The sequence below is a fragment of the Myodes glareolus genome, chromosome 1 (genome assembly GCF_982192425.1).
Source record: "Myodes glareolus chromosome 1, mMyoGla1.1, whole genome shotgun sequence".
Lineage (NCBI taxonomy): Eukaryota > Metazoa > Chordata > Mammalia > Rodentia > Cricetidae > Myodes > Myodes glareolus.
This window is the reverse complement of record NC_142026.1, coordinates 59,254,263-59,274,491: the sequence shown is the minus strand read 5'-3', so window position 1 is coordinate 59,274,491 and position 20,229 is coordinate 59,254,263. Positions and strand designations below refer to the sequence as shown.

The following is a 20,229-nucleotide window of genomic DNA, read 5'->3' as shown; positions in this document are numbered from 1 at the left end:
TCAGCATGGCTGAAGCCTGTAGACTTTAGTTCCAAAGGACTTCCCCTGTTGTGGCTGTTCCAGTGTTCAGGGCTTCCAAACCATGATCCATTTCACTTAAAATTCTGGGGATGGCTCTTTGAAGGACTTCCACATTCCACACGACATCAATAGAGCCATCTGGAGACCCAAATGATCTCACCAATGCAGAGGCCAGCTCGGTGCTGGAGCTCTTGCACCCAGCATGCATATAGACCTGGACTCCTCTGTGGCTTTCTTGGGAAACTCAGAACTGAATCAGGACAATAGCACTCTACCCCTCAAGACAGAGACCAACAAATCAAAGAACAAACCAGCCTGCTCTCGCTCTCTGATGCACCCTCCTACATCCCCTTCTCTCTCTTTCTTACTCTTTCCTGTCCCATTTTCCTCTAACCAAGAACAGAGGATGGTCAGGCTTGTAGGGTATCTGTACCGAAGCCTCCTGAGAGCTAAATATGACAGACGTTGTTTGACCGTATTTCTTCACTCTTCCCTTTTCAATCAACCTCCAGCCAAGACTGCCTCATTGCCCCTCCTTTGTCCCGTCAGCTTCTTCTACACATATATTTACCCCATCCACTTTTTCTCTGTTACCCCAATACTAAACTGCAACATTAAAATAAGGCAGTGGTTCTCAACCTTCCTAATGCTGTGACACTTTAGTACAATTATGTTGTGATGACCTCCAACCAAACAACTATTCCGTTGGTACTTCATAGCTGTAATTGTGTTGCTGTTATCCATCGTAATGTAACTATCTGATATAGGACCCCTGTGAAAGGATCATTCAGTCCCCTCCAGAGGGTCATGACCCACACAGGTTGAGAACCACTTCAATAAGGGCTTTTGTTTGTGTGCTTGTTTATCTGCTTGTTTAGGATTTGAGTTGAGTTTGGTATTTTGAATTGCTGATACAGTTTTTTTTCTTTATTTTTAAATTATTTATTTTATGTGCCTGAGTGAGTATGCCTATGTGTATGCCTGTGAATAGATGCCTGTATATACTTGGTGGCCTTGGAGATCAGGTAAGGGCAGCAGATTGCCTAGAACTAGGGTTACAGATGGCTATGAGTCAAATTATGGGTGCTAGGATTTGAACCCAGGTTCTCTGGAAGAGCAGAGCCATCTCTCCAACTCCCACTTTATTCTTTCTTTTTTTTGTTATTATTACCTTTCCACTCATAATTAAAGCAACTCAAATGTTAGTGTTGCTACTATCAGCAACCCTTTACATCCTAAAACTTGATATGCAAAAAGTGATTCGATTTTATTGTTTGTTCCTGGCCTATCACTATGTGCTTGGCCTTTGGTAGTCATTGATTTTTCAGATACTGTTTTAACAGGAAGTTAGCACTAGGGGTCATGCCTGGGGCCCCAACAACAATTCTAGGTAAGAAAAATAATACCACTGCCCTACAGCCTAGTCCCTCTTATTTTTCTAACATTTATTTAATTGTATGTGTGTGCACACATGCACCCACATGAGTGCAGCTGCCCCCAAACTCCAGAAGTGAGGGTTGAATCTCCTAAAGTTGGAGTTTCGGGCAGTTGTAAGGCAGCTTGCATGAGTACTGGGGACTGAACTCGGGTCCTCTGCAAGAGCAGTGCACATTCTTAACCATTGTGCCACTCCAGCCCCTACCCAAGTCCCTCTCTAATAGTGCAAACACCATCTGTAAAATAATGTGGTGATTTTTAATAAATCAATATTTAAAAGTTAATATATTCAACCAGTGACCTAACTCCAGATAGCCAGGTCCTATCAGAGAAACATAAGTAACATGAGAAAACAAGACAATATAAATCCACCACAACTTGTCATTACCAGCTGGGAGGTGGTGGCCATGCCTTTAATCCCAGCAGAGGCAGGTAGAGCTCTGTGAGTTCCAGACCAACCTGATCTACAGAATGAGATCCAGGACAGCCAGGGCTACACAGAGAAATCCTATCTCAAAAAATAAAATAAAATAAAAAGAAGGAGAAGGAGGAGAAAAAGAGGAGAAGGAGGAGGAGAAGGAGGAGGAAGAGAAGGAGGAATGCACAAAGCCAATTATAGAAAAGTTCCATCAGAATAGCAGCTGATGATTCAGCTCAAACTTCAGACTCTAGAAGGGCCTAAGAAGTATGTATTTCAAGATGTGAAAGACAAGGACCAAGCCAGACTTAGCAAAGCTCTGCGTCATAACCGATGAAGGAAGAAAACCCGGCCAAAGGAGTTCATGGTTGTCCAGCACACAAGGAACTCAGCTCCATTTCTGTGGTCTTTTTGTTTCATCTTGCGTTTTTGCTTCTTTGGTGGGGAGGTTATTTTGGGGGCTTTTTGTTTTGGTTTGGTTTTGTCTCACTGATCTTTTTCTGTTAATTTTGATTTTTGGTTTTATGGGTTTTGTCAACAGGTGGGGTTGTTTCTTACTTTTTGTTATTGTTTTTGCTTTTTAAGAAAGAATGTAAAATTGGGTGGGCAGAGAGAGGGAGAGAATCAGGGAAGAATTTGGGGAAGCAGACAAACGTGATCAAAATATAGTGTACGAAAAAAATTTAATTAGGAAAAAAACCTTCTATTGTAGAAGACCCAAGTATGGTGACCAGCACACACAACAAGCAGCTGACAACCACCTGTAACTCAGCTCCAGGAAATCTGATGCCTCTGGCCTCTGGGATTCATGTACATATACAAACATAGACACACACACACATACACACACACACACACACACACACACACAATTAAAAATAATAAAATAAATATTGCTAAGGCCAAATCACTAGGCCAAGTGGTGCACACCTTCAATTCCAGCACATGGAAGGCAGAGAGAAACAGATCTCTGTGAATTCAAGGCTAGCCAGGGCTACACTGTAAGACCCTATTTCAAACAAATAAATATTTATGAGCTCTTAAATAAATAACCTAACAATGCACCTCAAAGTCTTAAAAATACAAGAATAAGTCTAATCCACCAGTGATAGGATGGATGCATAGCTTATTGGTAGAGTATTTTCCTAGAACCCCCAGTGAGGGGCTGGGGGCATGCTCTCTGTTCAGTAGAGTTCTTGGCTAGCGTACACAAGGCCTTGTGTTTGAGTTTCAACATCAAGAGAAGAGACGGCTCAGTGGTTAAGAGCACTAACTCCTCTTCCAGAGGTCCTGAGTTCAATTCCCAGAAATGATGTAGAAACGATGTAGTGGCTCACAACCATCTCTAGTGGGATTTGCTGTCCTCTCCTGGGATAAAAGTGTACATGCAGATAGAATACACACACACATTTATTTATAAGATAAATAAATATATATCTTTATAAAATAAATCTTTATAAAAGAAAAGGGATATACCTGGGGCTATAAAGACTGCTTTTATAGATTTGATTTAGTTCCCAACACTCACATGCTGCTGACAACCATCCATAACTCTAGTTCTAGGGGTTCCAACACTCTCTTCTGACCTCCTCAGACATCAGGCGTGCATGTGGTACACAGAAATACAAACAGACAAAACATTCATATGTATAAAATAGAATAAGTCTAAAAAGAATATTTAGAACAAAGGCAAACAAACAAATCTGGGTGTTGGTGGCAGTGCACCCCTTTTATCCCAGCACTAGGGAGGCAGAGACAAGCAGATCTCTGTGAGTTCAAGGCTAGCTTGGTCTACAAAGCAAGTTCCAGGACAGGCTTCAAAGCTACAGAGAAACCCTGTCTCAAAAATACAAAAACTAAACAAACAAAAAAAAAAGCAAACAAAGGCCACTTGGTGCTATCATGATTGGACGAAAGGAGAAATGAATTCGACATCTAAAAACCTAGACTCTTACCGCACACGGCACAGCCTTCCACATGAATTAGTAGCCCCAAAACATTAACAGTGCCAAGTTCAGAGACTAAAGTATATTTCTCCTTGTATCCAAGTTGCATTTGGAGCAGGCTGGCAAATCAGAACACAAGAAGAACAAAAGTCCCTGAAAACAATCCTTCATGAACCCTGGATTCCCTCTGTGAGGCCATCACTCAAGATGCCTCTCAAACCAGTTTCAGAGTCAAGGGACTGGAGTGGATTCAGCACTGTACCCTCCCCCACCCCCACCCTGATGCCATGGGAAACAGGAGGCCTATAATCCCACAAGGAAGTTTTCACCCATCTCCCAGAACCTGCCCTAACCAGCCTTTCTAGGGTAGCAACAATACCATCTACCCCACCTCCATCTCACCATGTGCCTGAGACCTGAGGGATTGAATTGCCTCCTCTCTCACCTCCCACAAGGACAGCAAAGCTGGGTGTGCTTCCAAGGGCTTCCCAGACCGTTGGCTGCAGTACACCTCTCCCTTGCCTGCTCCAGTGTTGGCTTTAACACGCTCTTTTTCTGACCTGGACAGAAGTTGAGAAATTTGGACCAGTTTCCAAATTGAGAGCCAAGAACAGACATGGGTAGTGGGGGTGGGGGGGGGACTCAAGAGAGTTGAAAGAGGACCTTATATAAGATAGGGAGGGAGAGCAGGATTTGAGTCCTTTTTCTGGGGCCCAGCCTTTCTCCCTAACTCTCCTTCATCCTCAGCCAACTGTGTTCACAGTCACAGAAGCATGAGCCAAACAGAAAGAGAGAAATGAGAAGAGGCAGCAACCTAGAAGAAACAGAGAGAGAGAGAGAAAGAAAGGCAGGGCTGGGGACTTGGCTCTGTCAGTAGAGTGTCTGGCATGCAGCAAGCATGGGTTCTATCTTCAGCACCCACAAATAACAGGATGTGGATGTACATGTTTGTAGTACCATCAGCTCAGAGGTGGGAGCTGAAAGATTCAGAGTTCAAGGTCACCCTTGGCTACATGGCAAGTTCTAAGACATTCTGGGCTGCATGGGACTCTGTCTCTAAAAAAGAGACAGGCTAGAGAGGCAGAGACAGGCTAGAGAGGCAGTTTGGCGGTTAAGAGCCTGGACCACTCTTACAGAGGGTCCAGTTTGGTTCCAACACTCATATCTGGTGGCTCACAACTGCCTATAATTCCAGCTCCAAGGGATCCAATGCCTTCTGACTTCTGCAGGCAACTTCACTCACTTGCACAGACCACATCCATATGCATCATTAAAATTTAAAAATAAATCTTAAAGAGAAAGGGAGCCTCTGAGCGCTTGCTCTTCCCCCCCCCCCCAAGTACAACAAAATTGAGTGAACTTCCGAGGGTTTCCCAGACCCTTGGCTTCAATGGACCCATCTTTTCTCTGCTGTTAGTCTCTATTTAATGTTTTTAAACTTGACAGACAGCGATATCATGTGTGTCATCTTAATACATGTCTTTCAGGATCCTCTGTTGTGAGACCAAGAGAGACAGAGGAAAATTCATAGCGAATTCTAGAGACGGACCACAAGACAAGGAGAAGTCAAGGAGGGTCCAGGGAAATGAGAACTCTATGGGGAGGGAACCGGCCTAACACAAGGTCCCTTGGCTAGAGTGGCAAAACTGGACTTGAACCTACAAACATAGAACAGAAGAGGCCCAAAACAGGACTCGGTCCAGGACTGGATCTTCAACACTTCCTCCCTGGCCCATTATTTGCTTGGCCAACACCCCATAACCCCACCTCCTCTTCCTTGAGAACCAGGCCCAGAGTTGAGAAGCCTTTGCCCTATTCCAAGGCAAATACCAAGCACCGACCACAGCGAGGAGATTTAAGGTCAGCCTTTGGGTCAGGAGGCCCCAGTCAAGAACAGAGGGCTCTAGAGGTGTGGCCCCCACTTGCCCCACCATGCCAGCTGGCTGAGAGCCCAGGGTCTACAGGAAAGGTATGCCGGGCTGGTAGGAGGGGACTAAGTACACTGGAGGAACCAGGCAAGGGGGCAGGGCAGAGGAGAGGCGTGGAAAAGGACAAATTAAGAGCAGGCGCCCCCCTCCCCATACCCCAGCACACACAAGAGCTCCAGAACATTCTTGCAGAATACTGGGACACAGGTGAGGGGTAGCTCCCAAGAGAGGGCACTGACTTCATCTCGGAGGAACTCTTCTGGGACTTTGGTGTCTGTCTCAGGTTGTCTACCATTCCATCTCTCCTCCCTCCGCCCTGTGAGGAGCTAGGCTCTCAGGCTCTCAACCTCCCCTCAGTCCCTCCTTTTTATTCATTTTTTTTCTTCTTAACATGACAAATAGCAATATCATGTGTGTGGTTTTAATGTATGTCTTTTAGGAGCCTTTATTTTGTAGTATCTATCTCTGGGTAGTTTTGGTTTGATTTTTTGTTTTTTGTTTTTTTTTTTTTGGTTATTGTCTGGTTTGATTTGAGCTAATTTTGTTTTTGTTGTTGTTTTTATTTGAAGGGGTTGTTTTGTTTGAGACAAGGTTTTGATGCATAATCCTTGGCTGACTGAAAACCCACTGTATTAGATAAGGCAAGCTTTAAACCTTTAGTGGTCTTCCTAGTGCTGGATTGAAGGCATGGGGCACTGTGTTTAGCCTGTCGCTGTTTCTGGGTATGCATATCTGAACTAGGCTAGGGACAGCAGTGCTTGCCTGTAATCCCAGCACAAGAGGCTGGGGCTGGAGGACTGGTATAAATCTGAAGCCAGCATGGCTAGAGAGTGAGACCCTGTCTTACTAAATGAGCCAAAAGAAAGTGTGTGTATGTCTTTTCAACTCCATCTCTCTTCTTCTCTCTGTCTTACACACTTGCTCACTCACTCTCTCGTCTGTCAGCCTCTCTCCTCTGACTTTATTCTTCTTTCTTTCTTTTATAGAAAAGTCTTAATTTGTCTGTACCCGTCTTTTTGTCTGTCTTTTGTTATTTCTCTTTGTGAGAGCCAGTGCTTTGATAGATGGTTTAAAATGGACAGATGAGAGATAGATAAGAGATAGATAGATAGATAGACAGACAGACAGACAGATAGATTATTTATCTGTATGTGGATAGATAGATAATACAGCTACATAAACTGATAAGACATGGATTGCACTTATTCCCATTCCATTATCTGTTATTTCTCCATCTCTGTTTCTTAGGTAGCATCTGTCTCCCCTGTCTGCACCCTCGTTTCTCATGTTTACATTTTGGCAATCTGTCTGCATCCTTGAACACCCTTCTCCCTTCCTTCCTCCTCTCCCTCTTAGCCCTCTGATCTCACTCTGCGTCTCCTTCTCTCCACTACCCCTATTGTCTGCACCCAGGAGAGGAAAATTCCAGAAGAATATAACCGAGGGCTTCCACTCTCTCACCCTCTCCCTTTGCCCCCCTCCCCCCACAGGCACTGCAGCTGCCTTCAGCATGGATGGTGTGAGCACAGCCATCTTGCTTCTTCTCCTGGCTGTCATCTCTCTGTCCCTGACCTTCACCTCATGGGGCAAGGGCCAGCTGCCTCCAGGACCCAAACCTCTCCCCATCCTGGGAAACCTGCTGCAACTTCGCTCCCAAGACCTGTTGACCTCACTCACCAAGGTGCAGGGGACTCGCCTTTGGTAAAGGGCAATGGGGAGGGAAAGAGGCCCCATGACCACCAAGCCCCCAGTAAATGCTCTCTCCTACCTCCAGCTCAGTAAGAAGTATGGGTCCGTGTACACCGTGTACCTGGGGCCTAGGCGAGTGGTGGTGCTCAGCGGATACCAAACTGTGAAGGAGGCTCTCGTGGACAAAGGGGAGGAGTTCAGTGGCCGTGGCTCATACCCGGTCTTCTTCAACTTCACCAAGGGCGATGGTAAGCCTGCCCCCATCTCCTCTCTCCTCTAGACTTTTGCAGATCTAGGCAGGGAGCAAGGGTGAGAGATGTCATCTCCATGACATTCAGAACTGCAGATCTCACTAACGACCTCATCAAGGAGGCAGAAATGATCCTGAGCGGGGAGTGGAATCTATCCCGCCCCCAACTCCCATTTCCACCATGAAGTGAACAGCCATAACAACCTCCATATCTGCTTGATCCCATCCTTGGTTCACCCCAAACCTTACTCTGTCTAAATCACATCATCAAATTTCCATTCAGTCAAGTAGCCGAGTAGCCTTTGTCCCCTCCTGTCTACCTCAACCCAATCCCAATCTCTAGCAGACCTACATCCATGTTGCCCATCTCAAATTCCATCTTATTTGGGGAAAGGGATGTTTGTTTGCATGGTTTTTGAGATAGGGTCTGTCTGCACCTGTCTCCATCACCCTGCACTGGGAATACAGTCATGGTCACACCCAGCAAACATGGGTATTAGGTATAGAACTCAGATCTTCATGCTGTTGTGGCAAGCAGCTTACCCACCAATCTATCTCCTTACCCTGGTGGTCCTCATCCTCCTTCATCTCCTTCTCTCTTCCTCAATAACTAATTCTCGACTACGTCAAAAGGAATCAACATTTTTCTTTAAAGAAATCAAAGACTTTACCCCATGATTCTGAGTTCAATGAGAAACACAGACCATCATGAGACTGTGATATCCCAGCCTTGTCAGAACTGGGCTGGGGAGCTGCAGGACCCCAAAGGAAGTGCCTGACCTAGCCAGGGAGGAATTCCTGCCCCAGAGGCCCTCCTATCTGATACCTAAAGTGACAAAGATGACTAGTCAGGTCAAGATGGGGTGAAAGGGTTCTAGGGCTGAGGAGATGACTGTGAGGATTAAACACTGGCTGCAGAAGCTTGAGGTTCGAAGTTCGGATCCCCAGCACTCACGTAAATGCCAAGTGGACATAGTATTGTTTGCAATCCCAGCACATGGGAGGCAGAGATCCCCAGAGCTGGATGCCTGGAGCTGGATAGTGATTGTAACTGGGTTGGCAGACTCTGGACTCGAGTGAGAGGCACTGCCTCAATAAACAGATGGGGGAGACCGCTGGTATTAATAAGTAATAGTAATAGTAGTAATAATAGTAGTAGTAGTAATAATAATAATGTGGGGCCAGTGAGACAGCTCAGGAGGTAACGGTGCTTGCTGATAAACCTAAGTACTTAAGTTCAATCCCTGGAGCCCATGTGGTAGAAGGAAAAAACTGATTCCTGCAAGTTATTCTCTGACTTTCATGGCACATGTGCACACACACACACACACACACACACACACACACACACATACACACGTAAAATAAATAAATGTAACAAATAATAATAATAAAAGTAGAGGTAGAAACAAAAGTCAGGCATGGCATTTCATCATTGTAATCCCAGCATTTGATGGGCAGAAGCACAGGCATCTTTGCAAGTTCAAGGTCAGCCTGGTCTACATGATGAGTTTCAGTCCAGCCAGGGCTACATAGGAAGACACTGTCAAGAACAAAAGTTAAAAGGGTGTCTGAGATGTGGCTCAATGACAGGGTACTTGCCTGGCATCTGCGTAGCCCTTGGTTCAATCAATCCTAGTACCAAAAATGAAAAACAGGGAAGAGACTGACTTCTGCAGAGGGTTGTACAAAGGCTCAGAGACAGGGCTTGTTCTGGTCTCACTGGGGTGAGCTCCCAGTGTCCTAGTATTTACTTTTCTTGCTCATCTCTCTTATTTGTGCACTCAGTTGTCGATAAGCAATCATCAGCAGTTCTGGTGACAATGCCAAGGTCACAGTGGCTCGAACTACAGATCTTTACCCTGCCTTTCTGATAGCCTGAAAGGACCAGGTCTTTAGAGGGGAATCTGGAGGCAAGGTGACCCAATAAGGAAAGTCCAGAACCCTGTAGAACCCAAAGGAGGCAGCTGGCCCAACCCCGAGGGTCAGGAAAGCCTTGATGGAAAAATCAGAGATGAGATTCTAAACTGAATCTTTTTTCTTTTTTTTTTTTTTGCATAACACTTTTTTTTTCCGAGACAGGGTTTCTCTGTGTAGCTTTGGAGCCTGTCCTGGAACTTGTTCTATAGACCAGGCTGGCCTCGAACTCACAAAGATCCTCCTGCCTCTGCCTCTCAAGTACTGGGACTAAAGGCGTGTGCCACCACCACCCAGGCTGAACCCTCACCCGACAGGCCATCAGGAAGAGATGATTCCAATCAGTAGCTGTGTTTTCAGGATGGGCTGATTGGCTGTTGAGTTTGCCATTCTCCTTCCCCTCCCCAGGCATTGCCTTCTCCAATGGAGAGCGCTGGAAGGTCCTCAGAAGGTTCTCGGTTCAAATCCTGCGCAACTTTGGGATGGGAAAAAGAAGCATCGAGGAGCGGATCCTGGAAGAGGGAAGCTTCCTGCTGGAGGTGCTACGGAAAACGGAAGGTCAGACCACGCCCCGGGGGTCGCATCCATCCTACTTTTGAGCTCCAGAGCCTGGGTGTGAACAGAAACTCTTGGAGGCCTCTCTCCGCCCATGGTGGGAACTGTCCCTCCTGGGGGTTAATGGGCATGGGAGTCTCGGAGGTCCCCCTATGGTCACAGCTCTGTTGTGTTGCCTGCAGCACTCAGAGCCCAGCTGGGCTGGAGAGGTAGCAGAGCAGTTAAGAGCAGGTGTTCTTGCAGAGGACCCAGGTTCAATTCCCAGCACCTACATGGTGTTTCATCAACACCTATAGCTCCCGTTCCAGGAAATCCAGTGCCCTTCCTGACTTTCACAGGCATCATGCATGCACACACACACACACACACACACACACACACACACACACACTCAGGAAAACACACACAAAAAATAAAATGAATAAATCTAACTTAAAATGTTGGGTAAAATCACCACAGCTGAGCCTGGAAGTGGTAGTACATAGCTGTAACCCCAGAACTTAGGAGGTGGAGGCAGGAGGACCAGGAGTTCAAGATCATCCTTGGCTAAGTAGTAAGTTTGAAACCAGCCTAGGATACATGAAACCATGTCTCAAAAAAAATTTAAAAAAATGGCAGAGGGTGAGGGGCAAGTGTGCTGGAGTGATGGTCCAGAGATTAAGAGCACCCGCTGCTCTTGCAGAGGACTTGAGTTCGGTTCCCATCACCCACGAGGTAGTTTGCATCTTCCAGCTCCAAAGGATCCTGCATCCCCTCTGACTTGCATGGATATCAGCACACATGTGCACATACACTGAGAGATACACACACAACACATAACTAAAACTTAAATACACATATACGTATGTATGTATATATATATATATTGGTTTTACCATTTTATTTCTCGTGGGGTTTATAATTACTTCAGTTTTAATTTCAGAATAGCAGCCATAAATATTAATTCACCCTAGACTCTGAAAAGCCCCTAGCATACGTTCATATGTAGCAGGTACTTTCTATTTTTCAGACATCCCACCAGAACAATCCATCTTTGGGCGTTTCCTATTGACTTCATGTGGTTCACCCTTCTATTTCTTAGTTATATTACTTTATAAAAGAAAAAACTTTAAAGAAAGAAAACACTACCACCACAGAGCTGCGGATCGGCTCAGTGGTGGAGCCCCTGCCTTGAATCCCCCAGTGAGGGGCTGGGGGTGTGGCTCAGTGTGAAAGCACCTGCCTAGAATCCCCCAGTGAGGGGCTGGGGTGTGGCTCAGTGTGAGAGCACCTGCCTAGAATCCCCCAATAAGAGTCTGGGGACTTGGGACAGGGATGAAGTACTTGCCTAGTGTGCACAAGACCTCAGTTCCATCTCAGCACTACAAAGTTCAAACAAAATCAGTCACCTGCAGCTCCAGGAACTCTCTTTGAAAATTCATTAGTACTCAGAAGGCTGAGACAGGAGGATCATGAATTCAGAGCCATTCTTCACTGCACAGCAAGATGCTGAGGGAGGAAAAAAAAACTATATAAGCCGATGAAGTCTCCTTATCTGCTCCATTTTACAGAAGAAAGTAAAATGTGAAATGCTAAAATAGCAACCTTCTTCCCTGCTCTCCAAATCTTACTGGCTTGGAAAAAATAATAATGATAATATAACATATGATGATAAAGGGTTTGCATGTGATGTAAGTGAACTCATAGCTGCTCGTACTGGTTTCTTGATTCTCTGACCTATCACCACGATGGAGACAGTGAGATGGCTCAACAGACATAGGCCCTCACTGCCAAGCCTGGCAGCATGAGTTCAACCCCCAAAGCCCACATGGTGGAAGGAGAGAGCATGCTCTCTGGCCTCCATTTGCAAGTCATCACACAAAAAATACATTAAATTTTAACTCTTTTAAATTTCTACAAATGTAGTAGTGGCTTAGTACAACACCAATTCTTTGTTTTCCTGTTTCTGTTAGCTAGGTTGTCACTCTGTAACACGGGCTCGCTTCAGACTCTTAACGGTTCTCCTGCCTCAATCTCCCATGTTCTTGGATTAAAGGTGTGAGATGCCATGCCCAGCCAGATTCATTCTCTCATACGGGTCTATGGGTCTGAAGTAAACAGTGGATCAGTAGGACTCTCTTGCTCTCTCCCTCTTCTTCTCCTTTCCTTCTCTCTTTCTTTCTCTCTTTCTCTCTCTCTCTCCTTATTTTTATTCTTATTCTTCCTCCTCTTTTCCCCAAAATACTTTTTATTTTCAAGACAGATTTTTCTCTGTGTATCCCTAGCTGTCCTTGAGCTCACTCTGTAGAGCAGGCTGGCCTTGAACTCAGAGATCCGCCTGCCTCTGCCTCTGAGTGCAGGGATTAAAGGCATGTGCCACCACCACCTAGTTTTGTTTTATGCCCACTTAACTTTTCTTTATAAGGACCTTCCTGAGATTCACCCAGGTAATTTAGGATAATTTTGCTATTACAAAATAAATTTTCGAGATTTGTATGATCTTTTTCATCATGTGTCTGGGGGAGGTATGTGCACATAAACTCAGCTGCCTGAAGAGGCCAGAGGCATCGTGTGCTGCCCAGCGTAGGTACTAGGAACTGAACTCAAGTCCTCTGCAAGAGCAATACATATTACTAGCCACTGAGCCATTTCCCCAGCCCCTATTACAAAACTCTTAATAACATCACACCTAAAGTAAGGTTCTTGGGGTGGGGATATGGACACCTGTGGTGTCCATTATTCAGCCTACCACAGTAGTGGACCCAGAGATGGATCAGGCCTCGGCTATAGATTTCCCAGTAACGCATTCCCTGACTCTGCATAACAGCTCCATGAGGAGGGGACTGGCACCAAGCCCGTTATACAGATGAGAACTGAGGTTTAGAGACAGGAAAGACTTCAGAGTCCACACCAGAATCAAAGCAGAGTCAAAGGCTACCTTCAGATCTTGCTTTCCAGACTGTGTTTTTATGTCTTAGACACTGTGTTGAAATGTTGGGTTTGTTTATTTGTTCATTTTCAAAACAGAAACTCTGTAGCCCAGGCTGGCATGGAACTCATAATGAACCTCCTGCCTCAGCTTTCCCAAGTGCTGGAATTACAGCTGTAACGCCTGACCTAGCATTTGTTGCTCTTATTGTATCCTGTAGGATATTTGGCTGTTAGCTAGAGGTTAAACTGTATGTTTGTGGTATAGACTGAAGTAAGGTTGTCTTCAGCCCTTATGTGTCAGACTGCACTGTGTAGCCTGCTGATCGCTGATGGTGACCTACTGTGTGTCACCTCTTCTGTGGCCTAGATATGTGTCTAGGATGTCAGAGTGTGTTCTGTACTATCCAGTGAGCTGCTGTGAATTACTGTTACATGCTGTGAGGCAGGAGGATGGAGCTCTGTGCTGACATCACAAGGCAGCACACTGTGACTGTGTCTTGGGATGTTTGTGTGCTGACTGTGCTGGCACATGTTGGGTTTGTCTGGTTGGTTAGAGGTGTTTTGTTTTTGTTTCTTTCGTGGGGACGAGGTCCAAGGTGGCCTCAAACTCACTAGGCAGCTGATTCCTGTCCCCACCTCCCAGGACCTGAAATTGTAGATCTAAACATTGTAACCAAATACCTATTTTCTTTTTAATTTAATTTCTTAATTTCTTTTTATTTATGTGTACATGTATTTGTGAGAATGTGTGCCAACCGAGGGTGCCCACAAAGGCCAAAAGGAAGTCTTAGACACTCTGGAGGCAGTTATAGGCAAGCAGCCTGATGTAGCCTCCCCGAGACAACTCTCCCCAGTTGTCTGGTTTTGACACCATTTGAGCTATAGCCCAGGCTGAACTTAGAGTTGCAGCCATCCTCCTGCCTCACCCTCTCACCTGGGGAAACAGGTGCTTGCTGCCATTGCAGGCTCTTTGGCTGTACTTAAGGTGGTTTTGTAAGCGAGTGTTTATTGTGATACCTAATGTTGGCACACCCTGTATTGTGGGTGGTGTAACGTGTCCAAGAACAACCTGTGCTTATGTTATTAGAATTCTTGTTCCTTGGGATAAGGTGAGTTCTGTGTTGTGGGTGCCATTGTCAAATACTTTGGGAGTGTTGTCTTATTGCACGCTGAGTGGCCACATGTGTGTGTTCTGGACTGAGAGATACAGTGTCATGGGTGGGTGGATGCTGAGTTAATGGGACTTGTGACAGCATTTGGTTTGGCTGCTGCCAATGTTATCCTGCCAAAGCTGGACACTGACCCATTCCGCCTATCCACCTCAGGCAAGCCCTTCGACCCCGTGTTTATCCTGAGCCGGTCAGTGTCCAACATTATCTGCTCCGTTATCTTTGGAAATCGATTTGAATATGACGATGAGCGTCTGCTCACCATTATCCGATTCATCAACGACAACTTCCAGATAATGAGCAGCCCCTGGGGCGAGGTCAGTACTCTGAGGTCAACCAGATGCGGGTAGGGGGTTCCCACAGGGTCCAACCATGGAGAAAGAAGCTGCAGGGACTGGAGAGAAGAAATAAGCCTATCATCTCAACACTAAGGAGACTGAGGCTGAAGGATTGTCACGAGTTCCAGGTCAACCTGGACTTAGTAAAGAGAACCCCACCAGCCAGTGATGAAGAAAAATATCTAAGTAAAAGCAACAGAGAAGAGATGTAACTGGCCTGCTCCGCCCCACTTTATTACCCCGCCCCCAGCTGTTCAGTCGCCCTCCTCCACCCCGCCCCCTCCCTCCCACTCTCTTTCCACCCTTGCAGAACTTGGCAGCCCCTGCCAAGACCTGGGCAAAGCCTATTTGATCTGACGACCCTACTTAGCCCATGAGCCCCCAATCACATACCCTGTTGAGTGCCTTACTTACCGAAGTCCTGCCAACTCTGCTCCTTCCCCCAGTTATACAACATCTTCCCAAGTCTCCTGGACTGGTTGCCTGGGCCCCACAGACGCATGTTCCGGAACTTTAGAGGCATGAAAGAGCTCATCGCCCGCAGCGTCCGTGAACACCAGGCCTCTCTGGATCCCAACTCTCCCCGAGACTTCATTGATTGCTTCCTCACAAAGATGGCACAGGTAGCTACAATATCAAAATCCGAACCCCTCCTGCTGCCCCGGGGCCTTAAACTTACAGGGATCGCAGCTTGAACAGAGTCTGGAAACTTATTTCCTGAGGAGAAGATGTGGTACCTGCTGGACTGCTGCCCAGAGCCACTGCCAATTAACAAATCATTAAGCTGTTGTAGTTTGCCAAGGTGTTCACCAAGGGACTTGCCCCTTTTTATCTCTCCTTGTACACACCGCACACTCCTCTGCTCCCAGGAAGAAAAGTCAGCTCAAGAGAGGGACAGAACTGACGCCTCTTAGCGGTAGTATTGGAGTTGGTCACACAGGTTCCAAAGTATAGGCTTCCCCCAGGCCCTGGCTCATGGCCCCTTTCGACCCCACAGGAGAAGAAAGACCCACTGAGCCACTTCCAAATGGATACCCTGTTGATGACCACGCACAATCTGCTGTTCGGTGGCACAGAGACCGTGGGCACCACGATGCGCCATGCCTTCCTTATTCTCATGAAGTATCCCAAAATACAAGGTACAGGGATATCAAAGGGCCGCTCAACACTCTCCCTGTCCCGAGGGTTATTAGAGCCTTCTGCTAATGCACCCTCTTATACAAGACAAACCCACTGAGAGGCTCATGCCAGGATGATCCTCAGGGTTCAGACCCTGCATGGTAATCCTCTTTCAAATCAGGCCTGTGTAGTTTGGGCCCCGCCCACAACGCACGTGACTGTCAGGCCTCTGAATCCTGCTCTCGTCCTCTCAACCCCATCCCTAAGACCCAGCCACAAGGTCTGCTGAGGACACTGACCTCTCCTGCATAACATGACCTCTAACACATGTGAACCGCCTCCTCCAGGCTCCTCCTCCTGGTGTCTCCCTGGCTTTGTGGGAGATCTCTAGCCTTCCCCTGCCCAGCCCCCCCCAACTGGGTCCAAAAGCCTCAAAAGAGGATCCTAGGATCCAAGTAGCCCTGAAGCCCACCTATATAACCCATGCACAGAAACCTTGCAAGGACCCTCGTTTGCCCTCTCATTAAAAACGAACGCTTGGAAACCCAGACTAGCCAGAACTCGCAGCTATCTTCCTGCCTCAGTTTCCCCCATGCAATGATTATAGGCTACAGCATGGAGCTAGGGAAGCTTTGACTTGAGCCTTTCCTGTCCACTGGTGCAAATCTGTTCCAGTCCCAATGCTCCTCAGGAACCATCCTCCACTCCCTTTCTCTTTCACCTCCAGCCCGCATACAGGAGGAGATTGACCGCGTGGTGGGTCGTGCCCGGACGCCATCGCTGGAGGACCGCGTGAACATGCCTTACACAGACGCAGTGATCCATGAAGTACAGCGCTTCGCAGACGTCATCCCCATGAACCTGCCTCACCGCGTCATACGGGACACGCATTTCCGTGGCTTCCTGATACCCAAGGTGTGCAAGGGTAACCTAGGAATAGGTATTTCAGGATCTTGTAATTGGCTAAGGGATACCCTTAACCTTAGCAATCAGCACCCAGAGTAAAGCTGCAGACATGGGAAGTTGCTTGTTTCTAAAATTTTTTGAACATTTTTTCCAATTTTTCATTTGATTTTTTATGTATATGGCTGGGTGCTTTATTTGGAAAGTATGTCTGTGCATCAAATGCATGCACTGCCCAAGGAGGCCAGAAGAGGGCGTTGTGTTCTCTGGAGTTGGAGTTACATATGGCTGGGCACCACCATGTGGGAGCTGGGAATCAAACCCAGGTCCTCTTCAAGAGCAGCCTGTACCCTTAACACCGGAGCCATCTCCTCAGCCCTGTTTTGAACATTTAGAGGCAGAAGTCTCTTGTAGCCCAGATTGGCCTCAAACTCCCTATGTGACTAAGAGTGAACCTGAACTCCGGATCGTCCTGCCTCTACCTCCTGTGTGCTGGGATTGGAAGCATTGGCCGCTTTAGCCATTTCAGGTTCTTAGAAACACAGTCCTTTCCCAGAACCTCTTCTCACACCAGAAAAGATTAGAACTCCATACTCCTTCCCTATCTCAAAGCCCTACCTTGGACCCTCCCCAGAATCACCAGGGCCTGGGACTTCATCTAAACATCTATCTTCTGAGGCCAAACCACCATTCTTGGAGGACCCCTCCCTCAGAAACCCTACATCTGTCCCTTCAGAGCTCAGGGCCAAAGGTTTCTTAGACCTCAACAGCAGCTATCAGCACCTCTCTCTAGGAACCCTGGATGGAGTCTGTGTCCACCCTGGCCTCCTTATCAAGCCCCTAGAAGTTCCATCTTTGCAGCATGGAAATCTGAGTTTGAAGGAGACAGAACAGCCCTCTTCCAGAATGGAGAGCTGTCTTAGCAGTTTTAAGAGTACTGGCTGCTTTTCCAGAGGATGCGGGGGATGCGGATTGGATTCCCAGCATCCACATCACAACCTTCAGTCCCAGTTCCAGGAGACCAGCCTCTCTCTCCTGACCTCCTTAGCACTTGCACCCACGTTGCACACGTATCTCCATGCAGGCAAACACTCAGACACATAAAATAAAAATAGTAAAATCCTCAGGAGGTCTGCATTGACTCTGTCTCCTCATCCACACAGGGCACAGATGTCATCACGCTTCTTAACACCGTGCACTATGACTCCGAACAATTCAAGACGCCTCAGGAGTTCAATCCTGAGCATTTTCTGGATGCCAATCAATCCTTCAAGAAGAGCCCTGCCTTCATGCCGTTTTCGGCTGGTAAGGATGGAGTCGCTCTTTTGAACCATACTCCTAACCCGACTCAGAAAGCCCTCTCGATCCCATCCCATTCTTAGCTTTCCTTACAGAGATTCCCCTTTTCCAGTTTGGCTCCTGTAACCCCCAAGTGAGAGCCCATTAATTTAAGAAGATTTTCAGACTCTCCACTAGGTGGCGAGCCTGGCTCTGCTGTTCCTTACTCTACCTTGCCCGCTGGCAGCAGGGGAGGAGGAAGGGAGCAGGGAAGGGGAAAGAGGGCAGGACTCCTATTTACTCAGCAAAGAGGACCAAATGAGGTAATCAGATAAGTTACCCTGTCGCCTTTTGTGTGCCCCGCTGCCTCTGGGAAGGGGCAGCGGCTGAGAGTTGGACTCCATAGCCAGATGATACCAGATTGATTGCACCCCAGCTGTGTCCCAGCTGTGGGAACTTTTAAATACGGGATTTGAACCCAACCAGCTGCACTCGTATTGGCAGCCACTTCGGCTTCATTTCCCCCAAAACATTGATGACTTTGTCGGTGATATTCCCAGCCGTTATCTTCAAACCCACATATTTTCCTCTGAGCATATGCGAGCACAGCCCCACACTCTACTTCACCTTTGCTCTTGGCCCTCCCACCCACGCAGGACGCCGACTGTGTCTGGGGGAACCTCTGGCGCGCATGGAGCTTTTCATATTCCTCACCTCCATTCTGCAGAACTTCACCTTGCAACCGCTGGTGGAGCCTGAGGACATCGACCTGACCCCGCTTAGCTCAGGGCTGGGCAATTTGCCAAGGCCTTTCCAGTTATGTGTGCAGGTTCGCTGAATACCGCTCCCAGGGACTGCTCTGTCCCTCTCCCAGCTGGTTTCACTGTCGTGGGCCCCCATCAGGGTCTCTACCATATTCTCTTTCCTAACCCCTGGGCCTGGCATATTGGTCCTTTACCCTCCTATCTTAAACCTGTCTTTGAGGAAAGAATGACGTGGCAAATGGGAAATGCAGTCTTATACCCACAGAACCTACTCTGTAATGTACCCTTTCCTGGGCTTTTTGTATCATTTCCTAATAAATACCTTGACAATAGATTCGTGCCTGACTCGACTGAATTAAAAAAGGAGAAACAAACGTCTGTAATGGCAGTGATTCTCAATCTGGGGGTCGAACGACTAATTCACAGGTACACGTAAAACCATCTGTATATCAGATATTTACATTATGATCTATAACAATAGCAAAATTACAGGTATGAAGCAGTAATGAGAACAATTTTATGACTGGGAGTCACCATGTGAGGAACTATATCAAGAGGTCGCAGCATTAGGAAGGTCTAGTTCCTACCTAGAATCCCCCAGTAAGGGGCTGGGGCTCACTGGTAAAGTCCCTGTCTAGAATCCCCCAGTGAGGGGTTGGGGTGTGGCTCAGTGGCAAAGTACATGCTAAAGGCCAGCAGTGAAAGGCTGGAGTATGGCTCAGTGGTAGAGCCCCTGCCTAGAATTCCGCAGCGAGAAGTTAGAGGTGTGGCTTAGTGGAAAAGCACTTATCTAAAATTTACCAGTGAGGGGCCCAAGCATGACTCAGTGATAGAGTGCTTGTCTAGAGTTTATCAGTGAGGAGCTGGGTGACTAAGTAACAAAGCTTATTCAGGCTCTAGGTACAATGCCTAGTACTGGTGGGGGCATTAAAACAGACAGAGACAAGAAGTCACAGGAACAGCAGAGAGAGACCTTGGTTAATGAAATCTATTATTCTGGAATTAGAAACCTGACTTCCTACCACACCAAGGCCAATATCAGGAGACAAAAATTAGTAGTAGTTTATTCAAGGGTCAGCAGTGTTGAGAAGAAGGGGCGCTGTGGCTTCAAAGTTCCTTCTTGAGGGGCTCAGGGACACAGAGTGCTTTGTGGAGGGGGAAGAGGTATGAAAAGTACCTGGTCTGAGTCATCCAGGGCTATGTCCGTCTTTTTTCTTCTTTTCCAAAACATGACAGTGGACTTTAACCTGAGGCCTCCTGCACCTCTTTCAGACAGATATATTCACACAACAGAAGACGTGACGGCTAATTTTTTTTTATTTTTACTTATTATTTAGTTTGGTTTTTTGAAACAAGGTCTCACTATATATCCCTGGCTGTCCCGGAACTCACAGGGTTCGGCCGGCCTCTGCCTCCCGAGTGCTGGGATAGAAGGTGTGCACCACCATGATCTGCTCTGATGACTACCCTCGGCTGTGGTATTAGTTACTAAAAAGTAACTTGCTTAGCCGTAGTGGTGCATGCCTGAAGTGGGACGCATCCAATGGGGGAGATGCGAGTCAAATAATTCCATACTAGCTCTGAACA

At 46.9% G+C, this 20,229-nt stretch overlaps 1 protein-coding gene and 1 long non-coding RNA gene across 4 annotated transcripts; one reads left to right on the top strand and one right to left on the bottom strand.

Annotated features, from left to right (window-relative positions):
- The first annotated feature begins 5,674 nt into the window (after window positions 1-5,674).
- LOC125404640 (cytochrome P450 2F2) lies at window positions 5,675-18,974 on the top strand. Of its 3 annotated transcripts, none has more exons than XM_087907553.1 (10): window positions 5,675-5,791; window positions 7,241-7,431; window positions 7,525-7,687; window positions 10,015-10,164; window positions 14,397-14,557; window positions 15,025-15,201; window positions 15,576-15,717; window positions 16,425-16,612; window positions 17,764-17,905; window positions 18,535-18,974. In XM_087907553.1, exons 2-10 carry the CDS (start codon window positions 7,261-7,263, stop codon window positions 18,714-18,716), a joined length of 1,476 nt encoding a protein of 491 aa, XP_087763679.1. In that variant the 5' UTR covers window positions 5,675-5,791; window positions 7,241-7,260; the 3' UTR covers window positions 18,717-18,974. The 3 variants fall into 3 exon arrangements, with proteins under 3 accessions (XP_087763679.1, XP_087763677.1, XP_087763678.1); XM_087907551.1 differs by lacking the exon at window positions 5,675-5,791 and adding an exon at window positions 5,803-5,957; XM_087907552.1 differs by lacking the exon at window positions 5,675-5,791 and adding an exon at window positions 5,889-6,033.
- Window positions 7,600-15,117, bottom strand: LOC148123375 (uncharacterized). Its single transcript, XR_015738214.1, has 3 exons — window positions 14,993-15,117; window positions 9,917-11,649; window positions 7,600-7,731 (listed from the first exon to the last, which is right to left on the bottom strand). It is a non-coding gene; the product is annotated as an uncharacterized LOC148123375 (long non-coding RNA).
- Window positions 18,975-20,229: the final 1,255 nt, after the last annotated feature.

What these genes read in the sequence shown, in the direction of transcription:
- LOC125404640 (XM_087907553.1), top strand. Translation starts at nt 7,261, where the DNA reads ATGGATGGTGTGAGCACAGCCATCTTGCTTCTTCTCCTGGCTGTCATC. An exon ending in GAAGTATCCCAAAATACAAG is followed by an intron (nt 15,718 to 16,424) that starts GTACAGGGATAT and finishes TTTCACCTCCAG; the next exon opens with CCCGCATACAGGAGGAGATT. An exon ending in GTGGCTTCCTGATACCCAAG is followed by an intron (nt 16,613 to 17,763) that starts GTGTGCAAGGGT and finishes TCATCCACACAG; the next exon opens with GGCACAGATGTCATCACGCT.